Source organism: Mustela lutreola, chromosome 16 (genome assembly GCF_030435805.1).
Source record: "Mustela lutreola isolate mMusLut2 chromosome 16, mMusLut2.pri, whole genome shotgun sequence".
NCBI lineage: Eukaryota > Metazoa > Chordata > Mammalia > Carnivora > Mustelidae > Mustela > Mustela lutreola.
In genome coordinates this window covers 56510616-56531571 of record NC_081305.1, presented here as the reverse complement: position 1 = coordinate 56531571, position 20956 = coordinate 56510616, and the positions used below count along the sequence as shown (strand labels likewise).

The 20956-nt window shown below is 52.9% G+C and overlaps 2 protein-coding genes across 5 annotated transcripts in view; one reads left to right on the top strand and one right to left on the bottom strand.

Moving 5' to 3' along the window:
- The window catches only part of LIG1 (DNA ligase 1), a 37116-nt gene extending 36849 nt beyond the window's left edge, over positions 1–267 (bottom strand). For both annotated transcript variants that reach the window (XM_059153518.1, XM_059153517.1), the window contains exon 1: positions 37–267. The gene's annotated coding sequence lies outside the window, so the exon portion shown is untranslated. The remainder of the gene's footprint in view (positions 1–36) is intronic.
- A 111-nt stretch (positions 268–378) lies between these two features.
- ZSWIM9 (zinc finger SWIM-type containing 9) lies at positions 379–19488 on the top strand. 3 transcript variants are annotated; one of them, XM_059153516.1, is made up of 4 exons: positions 379–508; positions 1583–1855; positions 8602–8914; positions 16522–19488. In XM_059153516.1, the coding sequence occupies exons 2-4, from the start codon at positions 1593–1595 to the stop codon at positions 18694–18696; spliced, it is 2751 nt and encodes a 916-aa protein (XP_059009499.1). In that variant the 5' UTR covers positions 379–508; positions 1583–1592; the 3' UTR covers positions 18697–19488. The 3 variants fall into 3 exon arrangements, with proteins under 3 accessions (XP_059009499.1, XP_059009498.1, XP_059009497.1); XM_059153515.1 differs by having other exon boundaries at positions 380–504; XM_059153514.1 differs by lacking the exon at positions 379–508 and adding an exon at positions 664–1035.
- Positions 19489–20956: the final 1468 nt, after the last annotated feature.

Below are 20956 nucleotides of genomic sequence, written 5' to 3'. Positions count from 1 at the left end.
ACCCCAAGTTTCCCAGCCCCGCGTCGGCAGCCTCACCTGCCTCTCGCCGACCCCGCGCGCCGCTGTCCTGCGCGTCACACCCGGAACCACTAGTTGCCCGACTGCAGCCCTCAATTCGCGCCACGGAATTCGCGCGCAGACTTTGGCGGGCGGGGAGGGTATAGGGGGCGGGGCCCGGGAGTCGTCAGCGCCGCCGCTGCCTCTCGGAGGACGCTGGGAGTTGTAGTCTCCCCGGCCGGAGGCTGCTAGGAAAGAGGTGAAGTAGGGTGAGCCCTCCCGCAGAGCACGATGGGAAACGGTCCGCGCCTTCCCTCCGTCTGGGTGGGCGGGCATAGCTGTGGGGCCGAGAAGTAACTGGCGGGAAAAGACGGAGATTCAATGGAAGCCGCTGCGCGAGGCATGGCGGGAAGAGAGGCGGGAGGCCGCGCGGGGCATCCCGGGAGCAAGGGCCGGGCCTGGCCTCGGCGCGGAGCATTGTGGGAGGTGGACGCCGCTCCGGGGCGGGTAGGTGAGTGGGGAGGGGCGGGAAGGGTGCACATCTGGGGGAGGGGAGAGGCACAGCTGGGTGGGACAGCGGAGATGGGAGGGCCCGCGGCCAGAGGGGCTGGGAGGACTTGGGGAGGGGGAAGTGGGTTGGGAGGGGCTGCGCGAGGTGGGGGGGGTGCGAGGCGCAGCTGGACATGGGGGAGCATCTGGGGTAATGAAGCCCATCTGAGGACTAGGGGCCATGTCTAGGACCAGAATGCACACCTGGAGAGTACAATAGCTGCAAATGGGAGGAGGGAGCTACAGCTGGACTGGGGGGCGCGTCTGAGCAGGAGGTGGGCACAAATATTGGTGACACTTCTGAAAATTGGCCGCAAGTGAATGGGGCACACACCTGTGGGCGAAAAGTACATACTGGATGTGAGGAGGACATCTGGATATGGGAGCATCTCGGAGGCAGGGGCTACAGTTGAATGTGACGACCCATGGCGTCACATCTGGGATAACAGCCATATATCGGAGACACGTGCAGGAAGGAGGAAGCCACAGGTGCGTGAAGAACGTGACTGGGAATGAGGGTCCCTGAATGGAGGTGGGAGCACATCTGGACATGGGATATCTTTAGAGAAGGGCAAAGAGGGATGCGAGTTACAGCCAAGTGTAGCACCGAAGGGGGTGGTTTCCTATGAATGGGGCAGGAGAGGTTATGGCCAAGTATAGGAGATCTATCCGGAGGGGGAAGGAGGTCTTGGCTGGAAGTTGAGAACACATTCAAGGTGTCCACCACTGCACTACTGTTATGTTTTGGGAGAGGGACCCCAAATGTACCTAGGGGCACATCTACAGAGGAGGGTGCCAGAGCTGAAATTGGGTATCAGGATGACAGGCTCCAGCTGTCCCGGGAAAAATGCAGAAATGGGAGAAAGCCGAAGATGGAGTATAGATTCATATCTAGATATTAATGGGGGTGCATCCCACCCTGGGCCCTGCCTGGAAAGAGGCACCAGCACCAAAGAGGCAGGCAGAAAATGGAGAAAGTGGGGTACCCCTGGTGGGGATGGGTCTGATATCCACATGCCCCCTCTCTTCCACTCAGGTGCCCCAGGATGGAGTCCCCACCCAGCACGGCTGGGCAGGAGGAGCAGGAGCTACGGGAGCGTGCCTTCTTCTCATGGGCCGAGTTCAGCCGCTTCTTCGACGCGTGGTGCCAGCAGCGGCTGGCGCTCTTCTTCGTCAAGAGTTCCATGCACCTGGCGCGCTGCCGCTGGGCCAGCGCGCCCCCGCTCTACACGCTCATCGACGTGCTCAAGTACAGCTACGTGCGGCTCGTGTGCAAGGACGTGCGCGCGCCCAGCCGGCCCACCGTGGGGTGCGTGAGAGGAGCCGTGCCCTGCTGGGTGCTGGGGGTGGGGATGGGAATCGAGGGGGAGGAGTAGGCAGAGAGCCCCCCCCCCAGAGAGGGGGAGGGAGAGATGCCACCTAAAACAGCTAAGTACACCTTGCAGAGAAGGTAAGACAGGCCCAGAGAAAGGCAGACAGCCCATAAGCTGGAAGAACAGAGGCACGCAGAGTGAGTGATAGGGTGGGCTCCAATTGCAGACTTACAGAGAGGCAGAGTGAGATGGACACAGTGAAGAAAACCAAAAGGGGGGTGGCAGAAAATTCCAGAAATACAGAGACATGGAGCCAGACACTCTAGCCAGAACCAGAAAATTGGGTGAGAGCCAAGTTTGGGACATATACAAAGAGGTCAGAGACAGAGCTGCAGAGTAACCCATGGGACAAAGAGAGGATGACCATCCGGTGATTCAGTGAATACAGGGCCGGTTCCCCGCGGGAGCCAGGGGTAATTCACTGGGGTGAGAAGGGGTTGAGCAGGATAGACAGATCCCCTGCCCTCCTAGCACTTTCAGACTGGACAGGAAGGCTGGTGTTAAAGGAACAAGCTGACAGATAACTTCCCTACAACTGTAATGCTACAGGGGCAAATGAAAAACCTGCGAGACAGCTAGGAGATAGACCCAGCTGGCCAAGGATGTTTTAATCGTTCTCCCCAGTTTTAAAACCAGAGCACTCCCCATAAAAGTTTCAGTTTCTGGCTTTTCTTGAAACACGGGAAAAGGCTGAACCTACATTCTTGTGTGGCAGATGGCCACTGCAGTTAGAGGGGTAGGGGCCTCGGGTTTGCCCCAGACCCCACTGCTCCCTATTATCTCACACTTAGCCCTGCCACTTTCATGTTTCACCTTCCTGGTCCCGGTAGGTGCATGTGAGTTTCAGACCCTTGGTTGGAGAGCTATGGCCAAGAACAGAGTGCTTAAAAGCAGGCTCTGCCTTCAGGCTGCTTGAGACCGGCCCCATTGCTCCCAAAGTGGGTGTCTTTGGGCAACAGACATCACATGTCTAAGTCGGGTTTCTCCTCTCTGGAACATCAGGCAGCTGGGTAGATGACAGCTGTTCTAGAAGTCAAGAGCACAGCCAGCCAGCAGCCTAGCCTCAAACCCCAGGCCTGCTATGATTAGCTGATGACATCACCTGAGCAAGTGGCATCACCTCTCTGGGTCTCAGTTTCCTGCCTTGGAAAACGGAGGAAGTGCCGGTACTGATCGATTCCAGGTTTTGTGAGGATTAAATGATCTGATAGATGCAGATCGCTCAGAAAAGTGAGCACCTTCGAGCAGCGATTTTCACCATAGAACACTTTCACCATGGAACACTTACTGAGAGGTTACCCTTCTTGGTACTTGGTACTCTTCTTGGTACCTTGCTCATCTAGAAACAGAGACGCAGAGGTCAGGAAGCAGAATGGGATCAAACACATATCAACATCACGGAAAAATCTAGAACATTATAGCTTGTGAGCAGCTCAGGCCCCATCTGGAATCTCTCCTTGTTAACAGAACCCAATTCAAAGTAACACTTATTGAGTGCCTACTGTGTGCATGCTCTTTGCTGGGCATTTGGAACCCAGAGCTTGGCCTCTGCCTTTGAGCAGCTGAGAACCTAATGGAGGGGAAAAGGACCAAAAGAAAAAAGAAAAAAAAAATTGGAAATGAGGGCTCACAATTATGGGAGAAAAGAAGTTAGAGAGTGGGAGGGAAGAGAACAAAAGAGGGGTGGTCAGCCCAGCTCCACCTGAGAGCTTACGAGGTATTTCTGGAAGGCTTCCTGGAAGAGGTTATTAGGAAATGAAAACTTGAGGGATCCTCCTTGTTTATACATTTATGTATGTATGTATTTGACCTAGACATATGGCGCTTGCTATGTGCCAGCACTGTCCCCAGTGTTCTGCCAGGGAGGAAGCCAGGAGACAGGAGGGACTGAAAGCAACAGGAGCTCTACTCATAGGATAGGTTCCTCCCAGGGCCCTGTCAGGGACAGACTGATGGAGAGAGACAGGAGGCCAGCGAGGAGGCAGGGGCTGCGATGTGAGAACCACACATCAGAGCTTTCTCCCTGGCCACTCCAGCCCCGTTGCCTAAACATTGCCTGGCAACCTTCCCCAAATCGCCACCCCGTCTCTTCCCCCTCCAGCTCCAGCCCTCTGCTCTGCACACCACCACCACCCCCTCCCCAGCCTCCCTAAGCACTTCCCTCTCTAGAATACACACACCAGCCTTTGAGAACACAGAAAGCTTGACGACCTGAAAGATCAAGAAGAAACGGGTGCATGGAGGGCAAACGAGCTCATAGTGATGGTACTTTTAGAAGAAAAAAAAAATGGGGGAAATAGCAGGTTCATTTTTATTAAGTACTTACACCGGCCCCTTGTCTAACTACTTTGCATAATGTAATCCTCTTCTGGACTCCTCTCAATGAGGAGGTACTATTCTTGTTAGCCCCAATTTCTGTATGAGCAAACAAGCACAGAGAGGTTAAAGTGATTTCCCAAGATAGCCCAGCTGCCGAGAGAGAGAAACCAGGATCAGGACCCACACGGTTTGACCACAAAGCCTGTGCTTTTAGTCCCCTCTCTCTTCCTTCCCCTACCCCTCATCTTTATTTCAATCATGGATCATGAAAGTCGAATGTGATCCTAGATGCCATGCTGTTTGTCCATCTGAAGGCTTTGTTTCGAGCGCCTGCTGGGTGCATGGTGAATGTGTTTTAGATGGTGGGGGTTACAGGGGAAGGGCGCCCCATTCAGTGAAGACCATGCATTACAAATGGGCCTCCATCAGATCCTCATCCCAATGTGCCGTGAAATCTGCCCAAGCCTGGGGATAGTCAGAGAGGGCTTCCTGGAGGAGGTGACACTGGTTCAGAGTTGTGAAGGAGGAATAGGAGCTAACTAGGGGAAAAGAAGGGAGAAGGATGTTTTATGAAGAAGGAGAGAACTGAGTGGGGTTGCTGGCCGTGGGAATAGGGAAATGTGGATGGTCTGATGAGTTTATAAGGCACGACAGGCAGAACTGGGTGCTGGGTGGCTTGAGGTAATGAGCAGAGTGCTTGGGTGTCTGGGGTTCATACAGTGGGATTCTGTCATTCCTCATCATCTGTTTACTGAGCACTTCCCAGGGGCCAGGGGCTGCTCTCAGTGCTGGGACTATTACAGTAGGCAAATCAGACAAAGATTCCTGCCCACATGGAGTTCACACGTAGAGGTGGGTGGCATTCTTCATCCCGGCTGCATGTAGAAAAATTGCAAAAATAGCATTCTGAGGCCACAGTAGACGATTATGTGAGGTACAGGGACCTTGTGGGGACGTGCTATTCTCTGGCAGGATGCACAGCTCCCTGGTGTTGTGACCTTCGCTGAGTGGGGGCTTGTTCTAAGGGCTGAACTAAAAGAGGCCAGACTAGAGAGTTTCACAGGAGCCCGAGAGTTAAGCAGGGGAGGTGGGTCAGGTAGAGTCCCATGAACGGGCCACAGTTTGGGTAGCTCAAAAAGGGCTGCACGTCGGGAATGTCTTTTGGTTCTACCAATACCATGGGGGTGGCTCCACATTTGTATTTTATTTATAACAATTTGGTGGCTTGGACTTTTTTCTAATTTTACATTATTTTTGTTGCTTAAAATAAGGCAAGAAGTCCCAAGCTTTTTATGTAGATTTAAAAAGTCTAGCAGGCTCCCAGTTTTACTTTCCCTCACGCATGGAGCAGAAAAGGGGCGTGTCAGGTATCCCCTTCTGGTTTAACAAAGACTGTTCTTCAGTATTTATACTGGAGAGACCTGGGGTGGATTCTGGGGAGGCTCAGCCTTCTCAGGGGCCACTTGGAAACAATTTCAGAGCAGTTTAGGGCATGCTACTGGCATTCACTGCCTGTGAGTTAGGCTTCTTCATTTCTTGCCAAGCCCTAGACAGTCTATGTTACAAGAGCTGACAAGCTGTGAGGACCTTGGGCCAAATCCATCCTGCAGCTGTGTTTTGTAAATAAAGTTTTATTGGAACACAGCCAGGCACATGCACTGACAGGCAATCTATGGCTGTTTTCACAGTATAGCAACAGTGTCTATTTACTGTCTGCCCTTTCGCAGAAAAAGTGTGCCAATCCCTGCTCTGTAAACATAAACCTCCTACCTAAAATGCCAGTATCATCCCTCATGGAGAAACACAAAACATCCTTTCAGAAAGCAGATGTCAATAATATGTGTTATTTACCAGGGAAATGCACCCTGATTTTCCTCCCTGTTCTCTTTCATTTTTTAGAAGGCTGTTTGTAGCTCCCTGATTGATTTCAGCTAATGGGTGGGCCCTGCCCAGCAGCTTGATGGCCTCTGTCTTAGACAGACTCTTGCCCACACACAGATGGATAAGAGAGTTGGGGGTCATCGAAGCATTGTTTTTAAGAAGGGAGAACAGGAGACAGCATGCATTTAGCAGAGGGGCACCTGGCTGGCTCCATCCGTGGAGCATGCGACTCAATTTTGGGGCTGTGAGTTCAAGCCCCATCTTGGCTATAGAGATGACTTAAATAGAATCTCTAAAAAAACACAACAAAACAAAACAACAACAATGACAAAAGCCCAACATACAGTTGGCGGAGTTGCCAGTCGCCTATCAGGCAGCAAAAGGAATGAAACAATGTTGAAAAGCTAATGAGTGAGAAACCCCTGTTTCAAAAGTATATAGAGAGTGGGGTCCATTTCCTATTGCTGTTGTAACAAAGTATCACAGACCTGGTGGCTTAAGGCAAAGAAAATGTGTGATCTTAGAGCTCGGAGGGTCACCAGTCCAGCAGGGGTCTCACAGGGCTAAAATCGAGCTCTCTGCAAGGCTGGTTCATTCTGGAGACTCTAGAGGAGAATCTTCTAGAAGTGCCCGCATTCCTTGGCTTCCTGCTGTTCTAGCAGAGAAACCTCTCTCTTTCTCTCTCTTTGTCTCTTTGATTTGCCTCTCTGGCTTCTTGCTTCTGTCTTCCCTTTATAAGGACCCTTGGGGGTACACTGAGCCCAGCTGGATAATCCAAGATCATCTCCCCATCTCAGGACCCTTAATTTATTATTATTTTTATTTTTTCTATTTTTTTAAAGATTTTATTTATTTATTTGACAGAGATCACAAGTAGGCAGAGAGGCAGGAAGAGAGAGAGGGGAAGCAGGCTCCATGCTGAGCAGAGAGCCCAATGCGGGGCTTGATCCCAGGATCCGGAGATCATGACCCACTGAGCCACCCAGGTGCTCCAGGACCCTTAATTTAATCCTACCTGCAAAGTCCCTTTTGCAGTGCACGGTAACGTTCACACAGCTCCAGCAGCTAGGGCGTGAACATCTTTGAGGGGCTGTTTTGCCTACTGTACAGCAGAAGAAGAAAGGATTCCTAAGTAAACTTTTTAACAGCATTAACACACGTGAAGGAAAGCACATCCATCATATGTATGCAACTTGGTGCATTTCCCCCAAATAAAAATGTACATGTAACCAATACCCAGAGCAAGGGGATACACATAGACAGTGCCAGGAAGCTCCCCCATTAGCACTTAACCACTCAAGGGTGACCACTCTCCGGTCTCCCAACAGCAGAGGCTACCTTTGCCTCCTGTGGAACTTTCGATAAGCCTGACATGTGGTGGCTTATCACCTTTCGTGTCCGGCATCTTTCACACAGTGGATCCGCGAGATCCGACCACGTTGCTGGGGACAGCAATGGCCTGTCCATTCTTCCTGTAGGTTAGGGTTGTGTTTGAGGATGTATCCCTACTTATTTTCCCATCCTCCTCGTGGATATCGGTTTGTTTCCAATACTTGGCAGATACGAGCAGGGCTGCTGTGAACATTCTAGCACAATCTTTGGGCGCCCATCTTCAGGCATTGGTCTTGAGTGGAAGCACTGGGTCGGGGGGGTGGGGCACGTGATCTGAGTTAGCAGAGACCGGCCCGTGGTGACAAGCGACTTATGTTGAAACTCCCATCGCCAAGAAGCTAAGTGCTAGGCTCTCTCCACATCCTAGTCTGTGCTCCCTGTTTATTTGGTTATTCCAGTGGTGGGTGGTGGCCTTTCCTGGGGCTTTTCTTTTCTTTACTTTTTTTTTCCCCTGGGCCTTTTCATTGGGATTTGCTCGATGACTGATGAGTTTGAGCTCCTTTCCATGTATACGAACTTTTAAAACATGGGAACCCACTTTCCACTGTTTATGGGTCTCTAAAAACATACCCAGGAAAGGCTAGATAGCCCATTTGGGAAGTGGCTACTTTGGGGGACCGAGGAAGACTTTTGGGGGGGCAGGGTTCTCGGAGACCCTCAACTGGCCATGCCGTTCTTGCTAAACGAGAAGTGGATACAGGAGTCTCTGAAGGGTTTTTTATTACAGTTTTTCGAGGTACATAAAATATTCTGTGGCTTTTGATAGAGATGGGGAGGTAGATGCCGAGCCACGGCCAACGTGGGTGCTGACAGTTCAGTGCTTTCTATACATCAACTCTTTCAATCCTCACAACTCCAGGACAAAGGTCTGGTGATGATGAGCTCCCTCACAACATAGGAGGAAACTGAGGCACAGAGGCTTGAAGGGACTTGCCTGAGGTCATGCAGCTGGCAGATTCGGAAGGCCCTCTCTCTTCTGGATGCTTGCCACAGTCCTTAATTTTAAGAAAATAAATAATTAAAGAGGAGAGGGAGAGGAGGAGGAGGGCAGACGCTGATGTGATGGCGGCGGTGGTCGTTCCTCCCGCAGGCCTCCCCAGCCCGGCTGCCCGGCCTTCATCATCGTCAAGCTGAGCCCCCTGCGGGACCGCCTCGTGGTGACGGAGTGCCAGCTGACCCACTCGCACCCGGCCTGCCCGCTCGAGTTCGCCTACTACTTCCGCCCGGGCCACCTGCTGGCCAACGCCTGCCTTCCGGTGCGCACCACGAACAAGATCTCCAAGCAGTTCGTGGCGCCGGCCGACGTGCACCGCCTGCTGTCCTACTGCAAGGGCCGCGACCATGGCGTCCTGGACGCCCTGCACGTGCTCGAGGGGCTCTTCCGCACCGACCCCGAGGCCAAGGTGGGGTCTCGGGAGAGGCAGGCGGGGGCTGGGGAAGAGCCACGTTGGTGCCTCCCCGGTCGGTCGGTCATTCATTCATTCATTCATCCGCCCACTCATCCGTTCACTCCTTTCATCCATCCACCCCTGTCGCCCCCACATCCCTGTCATCATTTGCTAAGTGCTCACTGCGGCCTTGGGGAGACAGCAGCCTGCCAGACACCCATGGTCCCTGCCCACAGGGACCACCAGAGCTTCTGCCCCAGGGGACGAGGGAAATGCTCTGGGATAGTCCCCCACGGTAGGGTAGCCCCTGGCCACATGGGGCCGTTGAACGCTTGCAAGGTGGCCAGTTAGACCGACGAGCTGAATTTTAAATTTTATTCTACTTTAACTCATTGAAATTTAAAAGAGCCTCTTCTGGCTATTGACTACCTTGCAGAGGAAGCTACTAGAATCACCTTGCTGTGGTAGTGGGGGAACCAACAAGAGACAAACACACCCAACCGTGATAAAATGTCAGGAAGGCTGGGCGAGGAAGAGGAGGTGACAGAAAGTGCCACTTAAAAAAAAAAACAAAAAACAAAAACCGAACCACACGCATAGAAGGTGCACAGATGAGAAGTGCATAGTTAGAGGAATGACCCCAACGTAAAAACAGCCTTTCCCCGCCACCCTGATCAAGACTCAGAAGGGAGGGTCACCTTTGCCACCTAAGGTGATGGAGTGAGGAGTAGTGTCAAGGAGAATAGGGTGAGGACATGGAGAGGGACAAAAGATTTTGCTTATTTATTTGAGAGAGAGTGTGAGAGAGCACAAGTGGCGGGGAGAGGCCCGGAGAGAGGCAGAGGGAGAATAAGAAGCAAACTCTGCTGGGTGGGGAACCCAAGGCGGAGCTCGATCCCAGGACCCCGGGATCATCATCTGAGCCAGAGGCAGATGCTCAACCAACTGAGCCACCCAGGCGCCCCTGTAAGGGTGCCATTGTGATTTGAGTGGTCAGGGAAGGTATCTCTAAGGAAATGCTCATGAAGCAGAAGAGGCAGAATGGAGGCAGGGGACCCCCATTCTATCTTCAGAGGGATTGGAGTTCCAGGCAGAAGGAACAGCCAGTGCAAAGGTCCGGAGGCTGGGGCATTCCCGTTGTTCCTCTATGAGGAATCTTTCTGATGCTTTCATCCAACTTCAAAGCCGGGGCGGGGGGCGGTGGACATGTAGGAAGGGAGGGAGGGAGGGAGAAAGGGGGGGAAGCTAGGTTTTCCACCCTGGCTGTGCTTTTCTCTCATGTAAGGAAGAGGTCCCCACCTAGGGTAGTGAGGCAGTGACCCACTCTCCTGAATTGGGTCTAGAGCCCTCCCCCAACCACCATCTCATGCTCAGGACCCAGTCGTGATTCAAACCACCAACCCAAACCTAGCCCTCTGTCCACATCATCATATCGCTGATAATTTTAGTTCATGTTTAGCAAGCACTGACTGTGTGCCAACACTATCTCAAGTGCTTTGCTTGTTATAATTCATTTGAATCATACCAAAGCATGTTGAGGAAGGAGTCCCCCATTCGATAGATAAGGAAACTGAAGCACAGAGAGGTCAAGGAATTGGCCCAGGGCCACACAGCTGCTTAATGATGGAGCTGAACTTCAGACCCACACAGTCTGGATCCAGGGCCCTGCTCTTACCCGCTTGGCTATTCCCCAGTTTAGAAATGAGGTTTGGGCCCTTTCCCAGCAGGTCTAGCCTCCGGAGAGCTGAGGGTCCCACCGAAGTCAGTTTACTGCTCTGTAAATTGGGGAGTACATGTGTGTGATCCCCACGCTGCTGGTCTTTGCTGAAGACCAGTTATCTTTTATCAGTTATCTCCTGTCCACCGTCAAATAAATAAGCCTTGGCTGTCCCTGCACACACCTATGTAGGGCTGCCCCTCCCCACTATGAGAAGCCGCTCACCAACAAGCGAAAGCCTTTAAGGTCAAGGCATTGTCTTCTAAACTTCCAGTTAGGAGGCTGCCACAGAGTCCAGCTAAACCAAGGTTGGCTCCTGGGTCCATCTTTCAGTCCACCTTAATCCTTTTAAAGGAAATGAGGAAGGAGTTCTGGAATACCAAGAGACAGAAAAGCCAGAGGATTATTCTTTTTTTTTTTTTTTAACACTTAAATATTGACTTATTGAATATGTAACACATTCACATGCTTTTAAATTCAAAAGGTACAAAGGTTCAAAAAGTGAAAAGTCCCCTTGTCACCTCCTGTCCCCCAGGTCCCCTCCTCAGTGGCCACCAGAACGTCCATTCTTTATGTATCTTCTGTCTCTATTCTGTGGCTCAGGGCTATCCAGGGGAACTTGCTATGATGATAGAAATGATCTGTGTCCCCTGGACTCATGGCTATCAGGCACTCAGAATGTGGCCAGTATGGTGGAGGAACTGGATATTTAATTTAATTTAATTTAATTTAATTTAATTGCATTTTAAATAGTCCTGTATGGCTAGTGGCTTCACACTCAACAGCCCCACCATATCGGTATACAGAGAAATTTGTGTCTGTCATTTTCATTTTATTTCCACTTGCTCCCCACCCCTGCAAGGTAGCATATTAGACTTTTTTTTTTTATCTTGTTTTAGGTGTTGGGGCTGGCCACATGTCAGCTGCTTTCATTTCTTCCTCTGGGGCTGGTCATCTTAAACTGTGTTGCCTGGCGGGGTACGGGCCAGGCTGCCAGCTTCCGGGAGCCATGTGGGGGAAGAGGGCTGGGGAGCTGGCTCTGGGGCAGCAAGATGTAAGGACACCCTGTCCCTCATCACATGGACTTGTTGTTCCCAAGGCCAGCGGCCCCTTCTTTCTTTCTTTCTTTTTTTTTTTTTAAGAAATATTTGTCTTTTTTCATAATTTTTTTTAAAAATATTTTTATTATTATTTTTAAAGATTTTATTTATTTATTTGACAAACAGAGATCACAAGTAGGCAGAGAGGCAGGCAGAGAGAGAGAGAGGGAAGCAGGCTCCCCGCTGAGAAGAGGGCCCGATGTGGGGCTTGATCCCAGGACCCTGAGATCATGACCTGAGCTTTAACCCACTGAGCCACCTAGGCGCCCCTCTTTTTTTTTTTTTTTTTAAAGATTGTATTTATTTATTTGAGAGGGAGGGAGAGAGAGAGAGAGCGCACAGGAGCAGTGGTGAGGGGCAGAGGGAGAGAGAGAAACAGACCCTCTGCTTAGCAGGGAGCCTGATGAAGGACTCGATCCCAGAACCCTGAGATCATAACCTGAGCCCAAGGCAGAAGCTTTACCCACTGAGCCACCCCAGCGTCCCAGTCAGGGATCCTTTCTGTTTTCACCTTTACACAGAATCAACTCCAGCCACCTTGGAGTGAGAGGGAACTTGACCTTGAGAGGTCTACTTTGTTTTTTTTTTTTTTTTTTAAAGATTTTATTTATTTATTTGACAGAGAGAGATCACAAGTAGGCAGAGAGGCAGGCAGAGAGAGAGAGAGGAGGAAGCAGACTCCCTGCCGAGCAGAGAGCCCGATGCGGGACTCGATCCCAGGACCCTGAGATCATGACCTGAGCCGAAGGCAGCGGCTTAACCCACTGAGCCACCCAGGCGCCCCGAGAGGTCTACTTTGAAAAGCTGAATGCCTGGGACCCCCTGAGTGGTGGTGACCCACTTGGTCCTGGGAGGGGTCCCACAAAACTAGCGTACCCAAAAGTCACTGCCACAGTTTATGGGCAAGACTGAGCAGCTGCCTCAATGAGGGTGGTGTTAAGACCTTTTATAATCTGCCCTGAGGCAGCGATGATAGGCTGCGGTGTTCAGTCATGTCTCCATTGTCTCGTTTGTGGCAGCCTCCAGGGTAATCAACAAGCCAACTGGATTTCTGGACAGAGATGGTTCTTGGCACAGAAATGTTGTACCTTCTGTCGTGGGTGCACTATGTCTTCTGAGAAAGAGGAATGTTGATCTGAGTGTGCCACCTTTATGAATAGTAAACGGTAAACTGGTAGAGTCACGGTGGGCGAAAATTGGGCAATGTCTATTGAAATGAGCACGTTGGTCCCTCCCCCACTGCTGGGAATTCATGCTGCACAGGGTCCGGGTGATTACAAGATAATCAGCTCTTTTCTGAGTCCTGGAGTACCAGCTAGAACCTGGTTTGATTTATCTTGTGAGGTGCTAAGAGCTTTCTGTACCTTCCAGCTGTGCCGTTCACTGGCCATGGGACATGCAATGAGGTGCAACAGGTTACTTCTCCAAGCCTTAGTTTGTTTGTCCGCAGAATGGGGATAAGAATAGGTGCTACCTCGTAGGGTTGTCGAGGTGGTTGTGCGAGGATTAAGTGTGTGCGCGTGCATGTCTGTATAAAAACAGACAAGTAGGAAGCCCTGTATGCGTCGCTTTTTAGGTATTACTTTTATTCCCTCAAGTTTTTCTTTGGGACAGTCTGGAGAATAGTACCGTTCCGATCACGTGAACACAGGGATGTGGATGGAGTGCGTTCTGTGGCATGGTCCCCGAGATTCACATCTGTGGAATCCTCCATCTGTGCTGTGGCTGACGCATCCCAGTGCCACCGATCCGGGTGTTTGAGGCGAACCCTGCCCTCATGGGAGCCCTCACATCTGCCAGCCACACGCCCTTGAATCAGACCTGTGGGATCACCTTCGTGAATGCCAAGGGGGTATTGCGATCAGGAGTGCAGACTCTAGGCCCAAGCAGCCTCAGGTTCAAATCCCAGCCCTGCTGCTTATTACCTGCAGGTGTTCACCTCTCGGTTCAAGGTACTTCTGGTTGTGCGACTTCTTGGAGCTTCTGCCAGTCCAACAGGGCAGGACTCTGTCCCTCCTCTCTCTTCAAGGCCAAGCGCAGCATCTGGGCCCACAAGAGGCTCTCAGTCAATGCTGCTTAACGAACCAGTGGCTGGGCAAGAAAAGCTTCTGTGCCCTCTTTAGAATGAAAACCTGAGGTGAAATCGAAGTTTTCCCTTAAAGAACGGAAGTTGTCTTCTAACTCATCAAGGGCTTGCCGGCTCTGGAAAATCTCAAGGCACCTACGTTTTGCTGTATTTCCTTTCCCCACTCCTGATTCCCCAGAAGAAACAGACATGAACTCAACACTATAGAAAGGTGTCATTCTTTTTGTTATACTTAGGACAACTTTTATCTTGGCACTGATTTCTACACTAGGGCTGTCTGAAGGAACTTTCTGTGAGGTTCAAATGTCCTGTAGCTGTGGCATTCAGGAGAGCAGCTACTAGCCCCGTGTGGCTGGTAAGCCCTTGAAATAGGACTAGCACGGCCGGTGAAGGGTTGTCAAACATTAATTAATTTAAATGTAAACAGCTACATGGGGCTAAGGCAAACAGCTTGGACAGTGCAGTTCTAGATGGAGACCTTCACGAAGATATATTGCAAAGTAGTCATAGTATAAAAATTCATGATGGTTGAAAACAATCACAATGGGCCAGTAACTAATCCAGCGGTAGGGTTTCTAGGACTTTTCATACAATTTCATAAAAATTTGATAAAATTTAGAATTAGTGAATTCTAATATGAGTTAAGATGCTGAATATAGGATTTTTGGGTTGGGAAAGCAATTTCCTTGTTCTTTTGGGACTCTACTAGATCTTTTTTTTTTTTTTTTTTTAATTAGAGGATTTTTTTTCCCTTTCCCTTGAAAGCTGAGAATGATGCAGTGCTTTTTCCCCCTTAAGATGTATTTATTTATTTTAGAAAGAGTGCAAGAGAGTGCAAGCAGGAGAGGGGGAGAGTCTCCAGCAGGCTCGCCACCGAGCAGAAAGACCTATGTGGGGCTTGAGCTGACAACCCCAAGATCATGACCCGAGGCAACGGAGCCATGTTCCTGCCCAGGCAGTTCAACAGATGGATCTAGAGTCTGGAGATATGGAACTGGGAGTTATCAGCTAAAAGATGAGGAAGACAGTGTGACCTGATGAGATCACCTTGGCAGAGCCTGGAGACAGGAAAGAGGAGAAGAGAAGCCAAGATGGGCTCTTTGGCTCTGCAACTTTTAGAAGCGGAGCAGGGATGGGAGAGGGCAAGCAAAGGAGACCACGTGGGAGATGCCTGGGCAGAAGGAGGACAGCCAGGAGTCTCCAGGGTGACAGAAGCCCAGAGAGATCTGTGTTCCAGAAAGGGGGCAGGCTCCCGGTCCTCGGTGCTGCTGAGAGACAAGTAACATGGAAATCATAGTGGGATTAGATATGCACCAAGCCTGGACACAAATGATCTCGTTTTAGCCTCTCCATGACCATGGTGGACAGACATTACCTCAATTTTGCAGAAAAGAAAAGTGAGACTCAGACCAGGATACTCACAGCTAGCAAGAGACAAAGTAGGGGGGGGGGGGAGAAAAAGAAAAGAAAAAATAAAAGAGAGAGAGACAAAGCAAAGATTTAAAAGCAGACTCTTCCCTGGGCTGTGGAGACGCGGCCGGTGATAGCGCTGCGCACTGACCCAAGCTCGTTCAGGATGTATGGAGCTGCGGCCGTGAGCGCCCCTGCAAGCACCAGGAATGCAAAACACAACATCCCTAACCTTGTGGCGCTTCCGTCTTAGGAAGGGCAAACCGATGATCAGCAAATCAGCAAATAAAGGCGTGACATGCGTCAGGGTGGTTAAATGCCATGGCCAACAGTGGCTAGAGAGAGCCACTTCCATTGGTTAGAAGTGCTGGTTAGAGCAGACCTAACTGAGGACATGATCTCTGAGCCGGGGTGACAATGGCAGTGACGACAAACGCTTGGAGAACGCTCGCTCTTGGTTGAACATTAACACATTTGTGCCAGGCAGTGTTCTCAATGATTTAATGCATTCCATCCTTCCAGTCACAGAAATACTCCTCTTCATTTTACAGATTGGGTGGAGGGGTGGGTCAGGGAAGTTACCCAAGGCCACACCGCCAGGGTCTCAGCCCCTGCAGTCTGGCTCTAGACCCTAAACAGGACCTGAACCTCTAGGCATGAAGGAATGAGTTTTCCATTTCCAGAAGGGAAACTTGGGGGAAGAAAGGGGGAAAGGAGGAAACTGAGGCTCAGAGAGGTTAAGCCACAAGGTTGGGACCGGGACTCAAACCTAGAGGATCTGGCTTCAGAGTCTACCACCTGAGTGCTAGGCCAGTGGCTCTCCAACTAGAGAGCGCATGGTGATCCCCTGGAGGGACTGTGGGGCCTTCAAGAGTTTCTGACCGGGCAGGTCTGGGAAGGCCTGAGAATATGCATTTCTGTCAAGATCCCAGCAAGCGATGCTGCTGCTCCAAGGCCTCCACTTCGAATTTTACTTTAGTCTGCCTCTGAGTGCACGAAGGAATGAATACCCAGGTCCTAGTAGGTACACTGAGGCTCAGAGAGGCTGTCTTGTGTGCAGAAATCACAGAGCTCTTAGACGGTGGGGCCAGATCTCACACCGGGGCAATGGGCCTCCAGAGTTCGCATTTTTAACCATTCCCCGGCACTGCCTCCTACCGGTCGGAAGAATAAACGGCTGCACGCAGGGATGCAGGAATTCCCACTGCCCCCGAGGATGGTGCTGGGTGGGTGCCCGAGATCTGGGAACCGCCAGGCGAGCCTGGCATCCCCTGACCTAATTCCCTGCCTCCCCCGCCCCCGCCCGCAGGTGAAGCTGGTGTTCGTGGAGGACCAGGCGGTGGTGGAGACAGTGTTCTTCCTGACGTCACGCACGCGGGCGCTGCTGCGGCGCTTCCCCCGCATGCTCCTGGTGGACCGGCTGCCGGGTCTACAGGGCGCGCTGGACCTGCTGGCCGTGCTCTGTGTGGACGCGGCGGGCCGCGCGCGCCAGGCCGCCTGCTGCGTGGCGCGTCCAGGCACTCCAAGCCTGCTGCGCTTCGCGCTGGCCTCGCTGCTGCAGAGCGCGCCCGACGTCAAGGGCCGCGTGCGCTGCCTAACCGCTGGGCCCGAGGTGGCGGCGCAGCTGCCTGCTGTGCGCCAGCTGCTGCCGGGCGCACGCGTGCAGATTTGCCGCGCACAGGGCCTGGAGACGCTCTTCAGCAAGGCGCAAGAACTGGGCGGTGCCGGCTGCGAGGACCCGGGCTTGTGGCCGCGCCTGTGTCGCCTGGCCGGCGCGTCGTCGCCCGCCGCCTACGCCGAGGCGTTGGCCGAGCTGCGCGCACATGGCCCGGCCGCCTTCGTGGACTACTTCGAGCGCAACTGGGCCCCGCGGCGCGACATGTGGGTGCGCTTCCGAGCCTTCGAGGCGGCCCGGGACCTGGACGCGTGCGCTCTCGTGCGCGGCCACCGCCGGCGCCTGCTGCGCCACCTGAGCCCCTCGCGCAGCGTGGCACAGTGTCTCCGCGACCTGGTGGCCATGCAGTGGGCCGACGCGGTTGGGGAGGCGCCTGATCGCCTGGACGGTGGGGGGCTGGGGCCAGAGGTCGAGCTGGGGAGGGGAGCGCAAGGGGCGGAGAGGAGAAAGGGCCTGGAGAGCGGGGACTGGGGAGGGGCCCCGAAAGAAGGAAGTATTTGGAGAGGTGGCCAGTTGGAGGAGGAGTGGCCCCGAGGTTTGGAGGCCAGAGAGCGGGGAGGGGCTCAGTTAGAAAGCGAGATGGGGGGAGGGTTGCAGGTCCAAGACTGGAGAGAGGTCCAGTTGGAGACCCAGAAAGTGAGAGGCCTAGAAGGGAGTGTTTGGAGAGGGTCCCAGTGGGAGAATGAGCAGTGGAGAGGACCAGAGATCAGAGACTGGAGGGGGTTCTTGTTGGAAGAGGAGAAAGATAAGGGACCGGAAGGTTATGTTTGGAGAGGATCCCGGTTGGAGGACCATGGGCTGAGGGGATTGGAAGGCTACACCTGGAGGACGGCCCAGCTGGAGGATCGAAGGGCTAGGGTGTTGGAGACCACAGACCGGAGGGGGACCCAGTTGGATACCGAGAGGGCCAGGAGTCTTGAAGGGAGCACCTGGAGGGGGGCCCAGCTGCACGATGAGAGGGCACATGGGCTAAAATCCAGAGATCAGAAGGGATCTCAGTTGGAACCCGAGAAGGGAAGGGGGTGGGAGGTCAGGAACTGGAGGGGGCGCCATTTGGAGAAGCCCAGGGATTTGGTCCCTGAGAATGGAGACCAAAGGGGGCCCCAGTGGGGAGAGGAGAGGCAGAGGGGGCCGGATATTGGAGAAGAGAGAGGAGTGAGTTTGGGGGTCAAAAGAAGAAGGGACCTGGAGGATGTTGTTCTGGTCCAGCTGGGGGACACAGGGATGACAGGCCTGGAGAATGGGGAGGGAGCCCCATCTATGGGCCCCAAGAGCAGAGGAGGACAAGCGATGGAGTGTGGGGGCACAGGAGGGAGGTGTCTAGGGCTGGGGAATGGAGTGTGCGGCACCCCGTTGGGGACTGTGTTTGAGGGTGATCCAGAATGGGCAGGAACAAGGAGAGTCTACCTGGCCGCTGGGGAGAGCCTGCAGGAAGGCGGTGAAGAAGGCAGCCCGAGGGAACCGAAGAGGCCTTGCTGCCCCTCAGCAGAGGAAGAGGTGGACTGGGAGCCCCTGGCCAAGTTCCGAGCGGCGTGTGGGCCGGAGCTGGCAGAACTGGTGGCCGAAGAGCTGGCCTTTGCCAGGCAGCATGGTACCCGCGGTTTCCACTGGACTGGAGCTGGGTTTGCCCTTAAGGATGGCACCTCGGACTTCTTCCTAGACAGGGCTCTGACCCGCTGTAGCTGTTCCATCCATGCCGCGCGGCGTCTGCCTTGCCGCCACCTGTTCGCAGCACGCCTCCTCACAGGGGCAGCCTTATTCCACATGGACCTGCTCAGGGATTGCTGGGGGAGAGCTCCAGAACCCTGACCCACCAGGGTCCTGCCTGCCACCTTCCGCTGCAAAGGTAGGAGGGCATTCTTCAATCCCAAAGATAATAGGGCTGAGGCCAAGGAGGCCAACCCAGTCCCTCTGGCCACCTCCTGTGTCATCCAGGGACCTCACCTTGGCCGCTTGTCTCTCTGGGTACAAGGGGAGGCTGACTGGTCTCTGAGGCCCTGGAGCCACAGTGTGGAAGACGGTGGTGGCCAAGATGGCTTCTGAGGGCTTCCCTCAGGAGAGGAAATGTGTGATGGGACAGGGGCAGGTTGGGGCAGAAGGAAGTAAGGGGACAAAGCTTGGGGAGGGGAAGACACCAGGACATGGGGAGAGCCCATGCAGGAGCAAATGTTCACTCCATAGAGTGCGGGGGTGAAGGAGAGAAGCAAGGGGGACTGTAGGAGGACAGATTGGGGGTGGGGGGGAGAGAAGCTAGCAGGGAGACGAGCAGAGGAGAGAGGACAAGAGGAGAGGCAGAAATGGGGAAAAGCAGAGGGAGGCAAGGGAGAAGGAGGCCAGGGTGGAGGACAGAGGGGAAAAAAAATCAAAAAGGACACACAGAAAGAAAAGGTATGGGAGATGGGGAGAGAAGGAATAAGAGGGGAGTGATTTGAGAGTCTCCAAAGCCCAGAGGCTTGGATCCCCTTGACCTTCTGGTTGGTCATTCCCAGAAGAGACTGAATGAGAGTGGTGTCTGGTGGGATGGGCTGGAGGTTCTCCAGTGGGAGAGGGGACAGTCTGGACTATTGTGCTTCAAGATTGGAATAAAACGTATTATTTTGATTTCTGCACTGAGTTCCTGGCTTCTCAGGGAAAGAGGGGAGAGAACTTGAGGTATTCTAACATTCCTTCTTCCATTCTATCAACAAGACCTCCTGGGGCCAGATGGAATGGAGGGGCCAAAAATGAATCCAACCTCCAGCTCCCGCCAACAGCTCAGAGCTCTTCCTGCCTCATTTGGACCAGTACACCAGAGTGACAACTTGCCAGCATATGTGAATTTTGACAAATGGCTAGTCTGGGCCAGTCTCAGCCACTGTGCCAAGGAATGGTCTAAGAATGGGCATGTGACCCAATCCTGGCCAATGGGTCTGCTCAGGGTGGGAGGCTTCTAAACATTCTCTCAATCCTAAGAAGCCCCAGAATGTGAATGGTCAGACCTAGACCTGCTTGGGAGCATCTTGATGGAGCATGAGAATGAAGCCAGTGCTGAAGGTGGCAGAGCTAAGAGGTGCCCTCTATGATCACACAAACACCCCTGAAGGTGGGCATGGTGGCCATTTTCCAGTTGTGGAAATTAAGTCCAAGAGATTCAGTGACTTGCCAGAGGACGCACAACAGAGAGTCCTCCCCAACCCAAACCTCCGCCCCTGCATTTACTTTTCCTCCTCCCTGTCATCCCTCCTCCCTCCCTCTCTCTTTCAAGAGAGATTGAGAGTGTGCATTGCAGGGGGGTGCAGAGGGAGAGGGAGAGCCTCTTAAGCAGGCTCCACGCCTAGTGTGGAGCCCTGCATAGGACTTGATCTCACTACCCTGAGATCATACCCTGAGCTAAAATCAAAGAGTTGGGTGCTTAACCAACTGAGCCACCCATGCAAACAATGAATGTCCCTACACTTCCAGTGGCTCTCAGTTAGCGAGTAGGGATGGGGTCATGCAGGACTGGCTCCCATTCCGCTCTCTCAGGGCACCTGCTGAGCACCCCCTCCCACCCCCGCCAACCTTAGTGTCTTCATGTGGAAAATGGCAATAATACTAACTCAGCAAGGCTGGTCGGAGAATTTAAAATAATGTACTTATACTGTGTAGTGCATGCTAAGCCCATCAGTAATTTGCCGTTATTATATATCAGGCCTCCCGTTTTCTTTTTGAGAAACTAAAGATGTGGGCTGTCCGTTAGTGAGGTTGCATGGGGAGGGTCTCCCACTATTTGTCAGCCCAGATCAACATCTCTACAGACACCACCCGGGCTTCCGGAAATGCGTCACGCATGCGTACTGGGGCAATCGGAAGCGCTTCTGCCCCGAGTTTCCCCAGTCAGTGGAGGTGCCTGTGAACCGCCCTGTACTTGGCGGGAAAGGGGGAAGACCGCAGCACTAAGTGAGGTGGAGGCAGCGATTGGGGGGTGGTGAAGTCTGGGGAGACACCGGTTGAATCTGAAAGGTACCAGGGGAGCCAGCGGTCGCGTCCGTCCCTTGTTGAACTGGGACTCCCTTTCTGCGTCACCCCTTCCGCGGGTAATGGTCTCACC